We start from the raw sequence: 13,802 nt of genomic DNA on the forward strand, positions 1-13,802 counted from the left end.
TTAGCAAAAATGTTCTCCTACTCTGTAGGTTGTCATTTCACTCTGTTGATTGTTTCCTTTGCTGTGCAGAGAAGCTTTCTACTTTGATATAGTTTCATTTGTTTATTTTTTCTTGTGCTTTCAGGCTCAAGTTCATAAAGTCTGTGCCCAGACCTAGTTGCTGTAGTTTTTCACCTAGATTTTCTCTTAGTAATTTTACAGTTTCAGGTATTTTACTTAAGTCTTTAACCTATTTTGAGTTGATTTTAGTGTTCAGGTTCTCTACAGAATGTTTTTATGGGAGAGTTACTGGGAATAGACTATCCTAAGTGTGATAAAGTTTCAGCAGAGAGATCAGTGAGGGCTGGAGCAATCACACAGGACTTCACAGTGGGTATGAGAAGAATGGATAGAATTTCCTTAGGTGAAGAGCAAAAAGGAGAATATTACATATAAGGAGATAAATCAGTTAAGGTGCTGTAGCAGATTGTATTTCCAAAAATGGCTGCAGTAATATTTCTGGCCCCTCATGCTCTTCCAGAACCTTGCCACTCCTCATCAAGAGATGGAGCTGGTATTCCCTCCCCTTGAACCTTTGTGACTTCCTCAGCTCATAGAGCATGCATGGAAGTAACATTAAGGACTTAGGAGAGTAGGTCATAAAAGGCCATATGTACAAAAAGCCAATTGCTAATATCATTCTTTATAATAAAAGTGTCAGTGCTTCGCCCCTAAGATCAGGAACTAGGCAAGCTGTCTGTTCTCACTACTTGTATTCGACTCTGTACAAATAATAAACCTACTAGAAGTAATAAGTGAGTTTATCAGGGTCATAGAATACAGCATCACTATACAAAAATCAATTGTATATCTTTATACTGGCAATCTCAGATGCATCATTCTGAGTTTCTGCAAGCCTCTATCCCTACACATTCTCCCACACTCCTTAACAAATTACCTGACCACCTATTCACAGAGAAAATAGAAATCATTAGATAGGAACTACATCAATTGCCTCTACCAAAACTACTAGCATCAGCACTCAACTTCTCCTCATCTCAGTAGGAGCAACTGGCAGGGCCTACTCTCTGGTCCTAGAACCTTCCAAATCTTTGCTGTCTCAGAACTGATGGACATGCCATTCCCCTTACTTGGAATGCTTTTAATATAGGCTGTTCCCCTTACCTGGAATGCTTTTAACTCCAGTGTTCTGAGCTCATTCATACTGCCCTTCAGATCTTAGCTTAAGTAGCTCTTATTTGGGTAAGCTTTCCATTATCTCTTCTTCCCCACATTATATAGTCTCTTAGCCCCTGTATTTCCCCTTTAGATCGGTTTTTAATCTGTAATACTGTAATTGAATAAATTATTGTGTATAATGTTGTTCTTGTTAATTCACAATGCTTGATGTTGAAAAAAAAAGGTCTCATTTCTTGCTTATCCCTTCAAAAACAGTTTATGTATTTTAAGACCCTACTTAGCAAAGTTGGCAAGGAAAACAGTTTTAGGCATTTTAGGGGCTCACCATTTGTCTTCCTCTAGAAAAAATACAACCAGAGTATATCTTTGCAGTCGCTATTTAAATATTCCAGCAAAAATAAACAAGCCATATGCTTTGTTGAAGGAAAATAGCACCATTGAATTTGCCCTCTTTTTTCCCCCCCATTACCACTTTTTTTTAGTGATATTAGGAAGTTTAGCTGTTTTGCTAATATACCATTTTCTGCCTTGGTTTCCATAATAGCTGTGACTGAATAAAAGCCAATATTGGAGTAACCAGCTCTGTCTTACACTGATTCTAATATTGATGCCACATTGTTCCATATATTTATGAAAAAGATATGAAATGGTGGAAATGTCTGTATATTCTGATTTTAATGTGTCAAAAGACTGCTTACCTCCAGCAAAATGAAAATGAATTATATACTGTTGGTGGTGTTTTCATAACTGTGATTATCAAATAACTTTAGATGCAAAGATTTATTTGACCTGTAACAACACTTAATATGTATAAATGCAGTTTTATTTAAGTATTTTTGAGCTGCCTTCCTGGTTTTTACTTTATAAGTCCTCTGTAAATAGTGAAAACCGAATGGTGGAATCTCTGGAATAATTGGAGACCTTTAAAAACATTCTACTTCCTGATCTAGAATTCTGTCATAGTGCTTGAAGATCTCTGGGTCCTCCTGCAAAAAGAAAGGAAAAAGAAAAAAAAACCCACAATGTATTTTTCATATTTGTACAATAAAACATTCCAGCCTCAACTCTAGATCTGCCTTTTTTGCTAAGTTTTCCTCCCATTCTATTATTTCTGTATGTGGCTTCATGAATATATATAAAATAAAATAGCAGTGAAAATAATAAGACTGAATTTCTTAAGTGTGGAATGTTGAAATAGCCAAAGAAAGAGAGGCAGGAGCCTTCTCCCCCCACACCCCCCGACCCCTTAAAACAGAAAAACCATAAGGGAAAATTAGATTTCTAATTACAGATGAATTTTACCTTTAAATAGAAAAATGTGACCTGAAAATACTTAGGTATATTTAAGGTGGCCCTACCTTGTATTGCTGTCAGGAAAACAAAGGTCATGGCTTCTCCTATAGCCTGTCACATCATGGAACTCTGACTTTGCTGCTTTGGTGTCTTTCCTGATACAGCCCATGAACAAGTGGTATAATATTTTGCACGCCTGGCCGAGACAACCATCCACTGAAGAAATTCTACAAGAGCGTTCCGGGTTTGAAAGACTCAGAGAAAAGTGCATTAACTTAGGAGAAAGAGGAAGCTGGAGAGAATAGGCCTTGTCTTTTTTTTTATCTAAAAATTAATTTTATGTAAGAGTAACTTTCAGACTTTTTACAAACAAAGATTTTTTTTTATCATTTTTGTTTTGTTTTGTTTTGGCAGCTGACTGGTAAGGGTTTTGTTTTTTGGGTTTTGAAATCATTTTTTAGTCATTGATTCCATTTGAAAAATTGTTTTTTTTACAAGTTAAGCTGCATTACTAAGTAATGGTTTCTTCCTTTTTGATAATCATGTTCCTCCTGTATAAGGATCATTAAATAGCCATTGTTACCATTTTGAATTATAATCAAAAGCAACAAAACTGCCTCTGTAATCATATCATGTGTAATTATTCAGTTCTGTTCAATATTGAAAGTAGTCCACAGGTTCTCATTACTCATTTCGTGGAACTTAAGGAGTCTAACACCTGTTTTTGAAAAATCTGTATGAGAAAATAAATCGTCCAGTACCCATATTGTGACCTAATTCTTCTTGCTCATTTGTTTTCTATGTAAGATGGGGATAATAACTTATGCAAAAGGCAGGGATCTGGAAAAGAAGATATTATGAAATCTTTTAAAATTATTTTATTCAGTTATTTATTCAACAAATATTTGAATACTACACACTGACCTGCATAACTGTAAGACAGATATGGAATCTGCCTCAGTAGGTTTTACAGTTCGTTTCTTACCTATAATTCTGGTGTTATGTCATTCAGTTAGTTCATGGCTTTATTGTTGTATTTCATTCACATGATATTGAATTTTATCAGCTTAGCTGTTTGGCAGCCAGACTTCTAGCTTCAGGGAAGCAAACATTACCTTCTTTCCTCATTCATTTTCAAATAGAAGGATCTTAAGCACAAAGACTTTTAAAATATCAAAAAAGAATTAAGTTATCAGGCAGATATAAGACCCCTTAGAAATAATCTCATTTCTAAGAAACCCCTAGAAACCACTCATATTGCCACCTCAAATTCTTGGCCCTTTTCTGCCTTCAAAATGCCAATTATTGCCTCCTAAAATACTGAGTTGAATATAAGATTAATGTATTTTTTAAAAAAAACTGATGAGACTAACCTTAATTGTCTAAAAATAAAAGTACACATGGTAATAAATAATTTGTGACATAACTTTAAGACAAACATTATAAGGCATATGAACCATGATCAGTTTCTTTTGTTAAGTTAATAGAATATGTAAAGATAGGGAAAATACATGTATTACACAGTTTTCTGAAGTTTATTAGTGTTATATTACTACATAGTTTTATATACACATTCACACAGACATTTAGATTTGCAAATTAAATAGTAACCTTTATCTATTTCATGATCTCATAATATGATAGCACCTAACATTAGAATCTAGAGTTCTTGGTTCTTGGCTGTCACTTAATAGTTTATCAATGAATAATAATTATCCCAAAATAGTAACACTTAAGCTTACAAACATGCTCATAGGTGTTTCTAAAAAATATAGTCATATTTACAACTAATGTTTTGACTGATAGTGTAAAAATGAAATCTTGACAGTTTATTAACACCAAATAAAATTTGTCCCCAGTGGATTTATAGTCCAAATTAAGTAGCCCAAACTACAGAAAAGACACATCTAAAAGGACCTATTTTTTAAATATTACGAAAAATTTCACAGACTGTAATTATACTAAAAGAACTTCATAGATAAGGTAATTTTGGGAGCAAGAAGTGAAATTTGTGATGTACATGACTTACATCAGAGCAAAATAAAACGTCTTTAATTATTGTTCTAGATGTATAAAATGGCTTGTGGCTATCATCAGAATAAGTCCCAACAAAAGAAAGAATTTGATTGCTTTAAAATTATAGTAAATAGGAGGAAAATGATGTAGACAGTAAAAAGGTAGCTGAACACAGGAAAGAATTTTAAATCTTTGTTATCCTATAGAAAACTAATAAGATTAGCATCACTTCAGAATGAACAGTCATGTTGGCTAGCCTTTACATTTTACTGGATAGCTGTAAGCTTAAGAGGACATTACAGGGTTCAATAATAGGTAGCTTTCTAAACCATGAATGTGGTTGTGGTTTTGTTTTTGTTTTTGTTTTTTTTAATCAGTGAAAGTAAAAAGAGACTGATTTTTAAAATCATGTGAAGAAAGAATGTTTGGCAAGAATTAATGTATAATACAGACAACTAAGGTAAGTCAAAGATGGTTATAAGATTTCATATGTATGAAATAGGGTGAGTGAAACTGAAAATATCTTGCAAAAGATATTTTCTAAGTAAACTACAGTGCCTGTGTTTAGACTTAGAATTCTCTGGCTCATAATTTTGGTTTAAGAATATGGGCTAAAATTGCAAACCTTTATATTTAGTTTGTTTTAATTTTTTATTTCTTTGTTTATTTATTTAATTAATTAATTTTTTAGTGCAAGTGTAGTTTTACCAAGGAATGTGGATACTAAATAATGTTTCTTCTTTGCTTTAGGTAAAACTTTAGTCAAGAAGTTGACAAAAAAGGTAAGCAGTATGTGGGGATTTGTTTGTTTTTGGTAAGATACAAAATGAACTTTTATGAGTTAAATTGAAAGATCTTCATATGTATATTCAAAGGATATCGAGGATGCACTGGCAGGAATCCGGAGAGCTGGTTGTGGCTCAACCTTTTTTAGAGACCTTGGTGATAAAGGTAATTTTCATTTATTATTAAATTTCTAGGTATGTGTTTTATTTAACTGAAGTTCTATTAAGGAATTAAGGTATGAGATTTGTACCATGTTATTTAATAGGTGTTTTTAAAACATAATAAAATACTCATTAAGTAGGAAGTAGCTTTCTTCTACTCCCAGAGCAATTACAGATAAATTATTAAAACATCGATGCTAATTAAAGCCTGGAGTGGGAATGAGTCAGAGTATCTGACGTAGAAAGATGAGGAGGCCTCGGAGGATACAGAGGAGCACCTCCATTTAAAGGCTCAGCCCGGAAGAAGTGCCCACGAAGGAGACCGCAGTGCTTGACTCTTCACACCTCAGCTTTCTCCTCTGGTGACAGAAGCGTGGCACACTGGTTGGCACATGGGAAAAAGGCAATAACAGTAGCTATCATCATGAGTAGAGCTGTAAACAGTAAAAAAGAGTGAGAGGCTACGGCAGAGTAATCAGAGAAGTGCAGGAAAGTCACAGGATGTTATCACAGAAGCTGAGAGAAGATGGTGTTAAAGAGGGAGTTATCAAATATGTAAAAACAAGTAAGGGGGCTGGGAAAGCTAAGGACTGAGAACTGTCCGTTATATTTAGCAGAAGGAAATGTTTGACACAGTGGCAAGTACAGATTCGTAATGGGATAGGATCTGAAGCCAAGTTGCAGAAAGTTGAGAAGTGAGTGGAGACATGAGAAAATTGTGGTCCACTTGAGAGACCTGGCATGAGCAGAGGATAGTAGCTGGGCTGCAGACAAGGCCAAGGTAATATCTGAGCATATTTCTTGTTGATGAGAAGGAGGTAGAAAATATGAGAAAGGAAATATGAGTAAGACAAAATCCTGGAAAATGTGAGAGAAGGGACTGTCTGTAGAGCACAGTGGAAGGATCAGCATTCCACAGGGAGGATAGCTTTTCCATTGTGTCAGGAGGAAAGGATGAATAGATGAGTATTTTATTACAGATATTTGCAAATTAGTGGCAAGAACTTGAGGCAGGTGTTTGAGGTAGCCTTGATTTTCTTTATGAAGTAGGAGGTAGCAGGGATGAACTTTAAGGAGATGGGAGAAGTTTATTGTAGCTTCTGTGATAAGGAAAGAGAACACAGAAGGATTTCTGGGAAGCATTCAGGGACCAGAAGAGACTGTAGGTCATGAAAGAATAGAGTCATCAATTGGTACAATTGTGTGATGATTCTCCTGCAGACCACCTGTAGGAATATAAATGTTGGACAGTTGTATTAGAGTTAGGATTTTGCTAGGCAAATGAACATAAGGAAAGTCTTTGGCAGGGAGTTAAGAATGTTAAGGGCAAGAGAGGTTTTAACTAATGAGCCATGGAGTCTAAGCAGGATAATAGAGAAGAAAGTAAAACAGGAAAAGAGATGAGAAGAAGAAAGTAGAAAGGTTAAGAAAGAAAGCTATGAGTGGGATTGAAAAACAGATGTAGTGGGAGTCCAAGAGCAGAAAAGAACTGTGGTCAGAGAGTAGGTGTCTGAATTTACAACTACTGAGCTGAAGCAGTTGCAGATGATTTCAGGTTTCAGGGAATGATCATAGAAGTAGATTCTGAATCTAGAAGTAGGTTAATTTAGTGAAAGGTATCAAAGATCTGAGACAGGGTATTGTCATATATACGTAAGTCACCTAAAATGAATACTTTGAGTAGAGAGAAAGACAGTGAACCAGGTGCTGAAGTCTTCAGTAAATGAAAGATAAAGAGAGGGAAGTTTGGTACCACTAAGAAGATAAACAGAAGGTGGTGTAGCTAGGTGGCATTAGCCTCAAAAAAGCAGTGGTTTTTACAAGAGGTTCAGAAAGTTCTAGAATTAGCATTGGAGTAGAAGAAATAAGTCACCTCCATTTGAGAAGTCTGCAGGGGTACGAGTATCCTTGGTGGAGAACCAGATTTCAGATGAGGCAAGATTAAGCATACAGTGAATAGGTTAAAGATGTTTACTGTGGAATGGTAATTTCAGAGAGATAGTGGACAGGTGTGGGTAGAAGTGGAGGAGTGGGAGATTGGTTGTCAGGAGCGACAAAACATAGACCAGCATGTGGACATATAACCAAATAAATAGACACTATTTGGAGAAGGAAGGAGTGACTGCTGAGGACGGTTGGACGTAAGCCTGAGAGGTAAGCAGAGCCAAATCATATATTACTTTATAGGACATATTAAGAGTTTATACCTCATCCTGAGAACATGGGTTGCCATTGAAGAGCTGTAAGTAAGAAAGTGACAGATCAAATAAAATGCCTAGGAATAAATCTAACTGAGGAGGTGAAAGATCTCTACAATGAAAACTGCAAAACACTGATGAAGGAAATTAAAGAGGACACAAAAAACTGGAAAGACCCTCCATGCTCATGTATTGGTAGAATTAATGTTGTGACAATGACCATACTACCCAAAGTGATCTGTTACAGATTCAACGTAATCCCTATCAAAATACCAATGACATTCATCACAGAAGTAGAAGAAGCAATCCTAACATTTATGTGGAACAACAGAAGACCTCAAATAGCCAAAGCAATTCTGAGCAAAAAGAGTAAAGCAAGAAGCATTGTACTACCTGCCTTCAAAATATACTATTAAGCAATAGTAACCAAAACAGCATGGTACTGGCATAAAAACAGACACACCAATGGAACAGAATGGAAAACCTAGAAATAAACCATGTACTTAAAGCCAACTGATCTTTTACAAAGGTGCTAAAAAGTTACATTGGGGAAAGGACATCCTCGTCAATAAATGGTCCTGGGAAAACTGGACATTCATGTGTAGAAGAATGAAACTAGATCCCTATCTCTCACCATGTACAAAGATCAACTCAAAATGGATAAAAAACTTAAATGTGAGACCTGCAACTGTAAAACTTCTAGAAGAGAACATAGAGGAAATGCTCCAAGAAATAGGACTAGGCAAAGATTTTATGAATAAGACCTCAAAAAAACACAGGCAACAAAAGCAAAAGTAAACAAATGGAATTTTATCAAACTGAAGAGCTTCTGCACAGCAAGGAAACAATCATCAGAGTGAAGAGACAACATTTGCAAACTACACATCTGACAAGGGAGGAACTCAATAGAGAAAAAATACATAACCCAATTAAAAAATGGGCAAGGGAGCTGAATAGACATTTCTCAAAAGAAGATATACAAATGGCCAACAGATATATGAAAAATGCTCAACATCACTAATCATCAGGGAAATGCAAATCAAAACCACATTGAGATATCATCTCACCCCAGTTAGACTAGCTGTTATCAAAAAGACAGAAAATAACAAATGCTGGCCAGGTCTCAGAGAAAGGGAAACCGTCCTACACTATTGGTGGGACTGTAAATTAATGTAGCCATATAGAAAACAGGAAGGAGTTTCCTCAAACAACTACCGATAGAACTGCCATATGATCCAGCAGTCCCACTGCTGGGTATATACCCAAAGGAGTGGAAATCATCATGTCGAAGGGATACCTACATTCCCATGTTTATTTTAGCTCTATTCACAACAGCCAAGATATGGAACCAAGCTAAATGTCCATTGACAGATGATTGAGTAAAGAAAATGTGATATATATACACAATGTAATACTACTCAGCCATAAAAAAAAGAATGAAATTCTGCCATTCACAGCAACATGGATGAGCTTGGAAAAAATTATGTTAGGTGAAATAAGCCAGGCACAGAAAGAGAAATATCACATCCTCACTCATACATGGGAGCTAAAAAAGAGAACAAAATAAAACAAAAAAACTAATAATAATAATTTGTACTTTTAAATGGAGAGAGAGAACTGTAATACTGGAGGGGTGGGGTAAGAGGCTTGTTAATGGAGATAAAATTACAGCTAGATGGGAAAAATAACTCTTATTGGTGTACGGTCGACCTCAGAATCTATAATTAACAATGTTTTACTGCATGTTACCAAACAACTAGAAGAGAGATCAAATGTGCACATCTTTGTAGAAATAATTGAGTTTTGCAATGATGAATATGCTGATGGCCTTAAATGGATGATCACACATTGTATACACGTATTGAGATATATAACTCTGTACCCCATAAATATGTACAATCAATATGTTTCAGTAAAAAAAAAATTTTTTAAGTGACAAATCAGATTAGAAAATCACTCTGGTGGCTGTGTGGTGAATGGATAGAAGAGGGGGCAGAAGAGGAGACAACTAGGAGGCTTTTGCAATAACAGCAGGAGATCGTGTGCTGGAGAAGAGGTAGTGGAAATGGAGAGAAGAGTACAAATGGGATCAATACTTTGGTGACAGAATTGATAGGACTTGGTGACTGGTTGCATGTGAGAGGGGAGGAAGAAAAAGGAATCAAATTTGATGCCCAGGTTTCTGGTTGGGCAGTGTGGCGAGTGAGTGCACCATTCCCCAAGATACATGGAGCGTAGTATTTAGATCAAAGCTGTGTCCTCTGATTTATACTTTTATGAATGCATTTTGAGATTTTAAGAAAGATATTTAGCAGTTGTGAAAACATGAGTAATCTTTGGGGATAAACTCAGTCATTTTATGATTCTTTGATTTTTTCTCTGAAGTAAAGGAAGGGTGGGGAGAGTTCTGAAATCATTTTGACTTGATGGCAGAATACTAGAATGAGAGTAAGTTACTTCAGTTTTTGTGTAAAACACTATATAAATAAAATGTGATTTTAGAAATTCTATTAAAAATTATTTTCAAGGAAAATTCATAAAAACTGAAAAGAGAAAGTTTAAACTATTTTAAGAAAAAAAATATTTCAGCGATACGAGACTAATCTGTAGTACTGACGAGAGACCCATTTCAAGGACCTTAGAAGCATACTTTACTTCTGAAAAGAAGTACCTTTATAGCCTTGTTCCTACGTTAACCTTCCAAACTGTAGGTAGTACTTTAAGTGCTGCCTTTTTCCTTTATTTGGAATACCATCCATACTCCTATTACCTGTTAAGCAACTTCCCACCCATTAGCTACCCTACTCTATGAAAGTAATCTATGAAACCATTAAACAGGGTTCTTGCTCTGTCTCGTGTTTTGCATTTTGTTACCCTGTACTATTTTTAATCTTCACTAATTTAACTATAAATTCTCAAAGAGGAAAAATTTGTGTGGTCATTTTTTGTATCCTTAGTTGCCTTGTATGCTGCCTAAAACATAATAAATGCTCATCTAAAATTAATTTCATGCTAATTACAAATTTTTCTGATCTGTTTCAGTGAGTCCCTTGAGTATTTGTGTTCTGCAATTTTAGTTAGTGTTTCTGTGTATTGAAAGTATAAACACTATATATTTTTAAAAATATTTTCCAGGTAAATCTTTTCAGTGATTTGTATTGACCTTCTTCTCATTTAGGAGTGATTGGTACTATTATATCAACAAAATTAGATTTACTGGTAATGCTTTCATAAATTTTGGAAATAAGGCATCAACTGTTTATCAACATCTGAATAAAAAATAAAATTATCATCATCTAATTTTTATTTCTTTTTTATTAAAACATTTCCTTTTGTTTTAGCAGCTGGCCAGTACAGGGATCTAAACCCTTGACCTTGGTCTTATAATACTGCCAGTCTAACCAACCGAGCTAAGCACCCAGAACATTTCTTTGGATATGAATTGTTTCTAAGATATACTAGAAGAAAGTTCTGCCTGCTAGTGAGCAGCATTTTATCAGCTTAATAGTTAATGACTTGCAACTGTATAGAATATTTTTTCTTTTTCTGAACTAGATATTATTTAAATTAAGGTTACTCAGTGTATTGTCATGTTTAATGTGGTGTAGTTATTTCAAAGTACATTACCTATAAACTCAAGTCACTTAATTGAAGAAAATAAATCTAATTATGGCAGTATTAAACATAAAACATCATTTTTTAAAGTTGGACTGCCCTACTATTGATTACAAGAATTTATATCTAGAATCATGTTTTCTATACTCAGAATCATAAAGATAATTAGGTAAATTCATTGCGAACTATATTCTACGCACAAAGGAATTCAGTAAACTTTTTAAGGCATTTTTTTCTTTACATCAAGGAAGAAAGAACTCGCCTCCAGGTCCACTACTGCATATGCGTCCTATAACTGCGCCCCTCTCCTGTATCTTTACTGCTGCTGTAGAATTTCTCTTCCTTATAACAGAAGCCTGTTTCTCCATCTTTGCTGCTGGCCTTTTCTCTTGCCTTCTCAAGACTTTTCTGCTTTGATGTTATTCCCACTTCCTAACCATCGCCATTCTCTTTCTCTCCACCGAATCATTCCTCTCTTATGTAAATTTATCAATTTTCTATTTTTTTTAGAAAAAAATTCCTCCTTTGTCTGTACATCTCCTGCTTACTACCTCTGTACTGTTCTAATCCCCATACTTCTCCTAGTTCAACTCTTTCTGTTTTGTGTTGTGTCCACTTTCTCACCTCCCATTCATTCTTCAGCCCGACACCCACCCTTGGACACTGCTCTTGTCAAGACAACCACTGACCTCCTTGTTATTGGATATTTTGTAGTCTCCTACATGGGGGCTTACATGACCCCAGCAGTATTTGATACTATTGTCTACTCACCTCAAAATAGTCCTTCTTTTGGCTTCCATGACCCCGAACTTTCTCATGCTGTGTTTCTTACCATCCTTGTATTTTCCTCTCTATGTCCTTTGACAAGAAGCACCTAACCTGGGAATCAGACAGTTAAATCATTCTGATGGGGTGACTTTGAAGGAAGGGGCTGAATGGTCAATCCTAAGAGAGCAATAAGAAATTCTGTATCTCACAGGAGATTATGAGGTTTACAAGTGAGATTTAACAAACTTTAAGGAAAGTGGGGAGGCTACCTGGCAAATGACAAAGTGATATTTTGAAGGCATGGGCATGATGAGGGAGTTAGGATTTCAGAGAGCAGTAAACAGACATTTCATTTTCTTGGTATGAAGAAGATAGCAGGTATGATAGAGATTATGTAAAGATGGTTAATGGGAGCTTTGAAAGCAGCAATGAGATTTGAAGGCAAGGTAGAAAATTATTCCAATTTAATTAAATCTTGATTCTTCAGACAGGAGAAAAACAAACCTGCAGATGCTCTTTAGTCTCTTCTTGAAATTGAGACCACTGTTCTCTTCATTGAGTCTCTACTTGCAGCAGCAAGACTTGTGGAGCAGTTTTCCATATTGGCAGATGAGGGGTTAGGATTCTCACCTCCTCCTACTCGGTGTCAGAATTCTGTGAGAGTATAATCACATCTGGAAATCAGGAGTCGGGTCTCTGGAAGGATTTCTTTACCAGCTCTGCTTCTGTACCATACGGGAGAATAAATAGACATTTGTGTTCAGAGGATACTGAGAAAGATAGTAACTTTTTTATTTTCTTTAACTGTCAGTTACAGAGATAGATAATCTTTCTGTCAAGGACATAAATTCAGCCTGTTCACACTTTTTCTCCATTGGATAGTTCTCTCTCCCTGTTCTTTGTATAGCTGGAGACTATTTTTATTCTCAGAATGAACAGGGACATTAATCATACATTTCCAGGGTTGTTTTTTTTTAAGTAGGCTTTATTTCTATACATTTCCAGGATTTCTTGAAAGAGAATTAAAACCCAGTATCTGGATGATGATTGGGAGAAGGCCCTTAATGATGAACTGCTGGAAAAATAAACAGAAAATGGAAGTCCACAGTAGGAAGTTTGGTGTTTTTTCCCCCTTAAACAAAACACATGAGGATATTCATATGAGAAAAAGAAGAAAGAAGATGATTGGGGGCGGGGGGTTAAGAAGAAGTAGAAATAATTAATGACTACAAGGATATGTCATATAGATAGCATTCATTTCAGAGTCAGACCTGAAGGAATAAAAAAATATACACCAGGTGGCTGCAGGAGGAAAATTAAACTTACCTTCCTACCATTTAGACAGGCGTGTATAAAAGAACAGCCTTCTTTAATAAAGCACTGGCAGGGAAATCAGGGCTAGAAGTTATGGCTTAATGATGACAAGAAAATTAAGCAAGTTTTGGGAAAAGATGAGGCAGAATAGCACTGTTGCATAATTATGAATAGTTAGAAATACAGTCCGTCCTCCATATCCATGGGTTCTGCATCTGTAGATTCATCTAACTGCAGATTGAAAAAATTCGGGGAAAAAAGTCCAAAAAGCTAAACTTGAATTTGCTGTGCGTCAAGTGCTACACTGAATCCACACAAATGAAGTGATGTATAGGCATTGCATTAGGTATTGTAAGTACTCCAGAGATGATTTAAAGTATACAGGAAGATGTGGATAGGTTAGATGCAAATACTGTGCTGTTTTATGTAAAAGACTTGAGCATCCATGGAGTTTGGTATCCCCAAAGATCCC

At 35.5% G+C, this 13,802-nt stretch overlaps 1 protein-coding gene across 1 annotated transcript in view; it reads left to right on the forward strand.

Moving 5' to 3' along the window:
- Window positions 1–13,802, forward strand: part of MICU2 (mitochondrial calcium uptake 2) — a 120,978-nt gene that overhangs the window by 57,244 nt on the left and 49,932 nt on the right. Inside the window, exons 3-4 of the mRNA XM_063102763.1 lie at window positions 5,239–5,270; window positions 5,364–5,439. Coding sequence (XP_062958833.1) covers window positions 5,239–5,270; window positions 5,364–5,439 — 108 coding nt within the window. The remainder of the gene's footprint in view (window positions 1–5,238; window positions 5,271–5,363; window positions 5,440–13,802) is intronic.

Source organism: Cynocephalus volans, chromosome 7 (genome assembly GCF_027409185.1).
Source record: "Cynocephalus volans isolate mCynVol1 chromosome 7, mCynVol1.pri, whole genome shotgun sequence".
Classification (NCBI taxonomy): domain Eukaryota; kingdom Metazoa; phylum Chordata; class Mammalia; order Dermoptera; family Cynocephalidae; genus Cynocephalus; species Cynocephalus volans.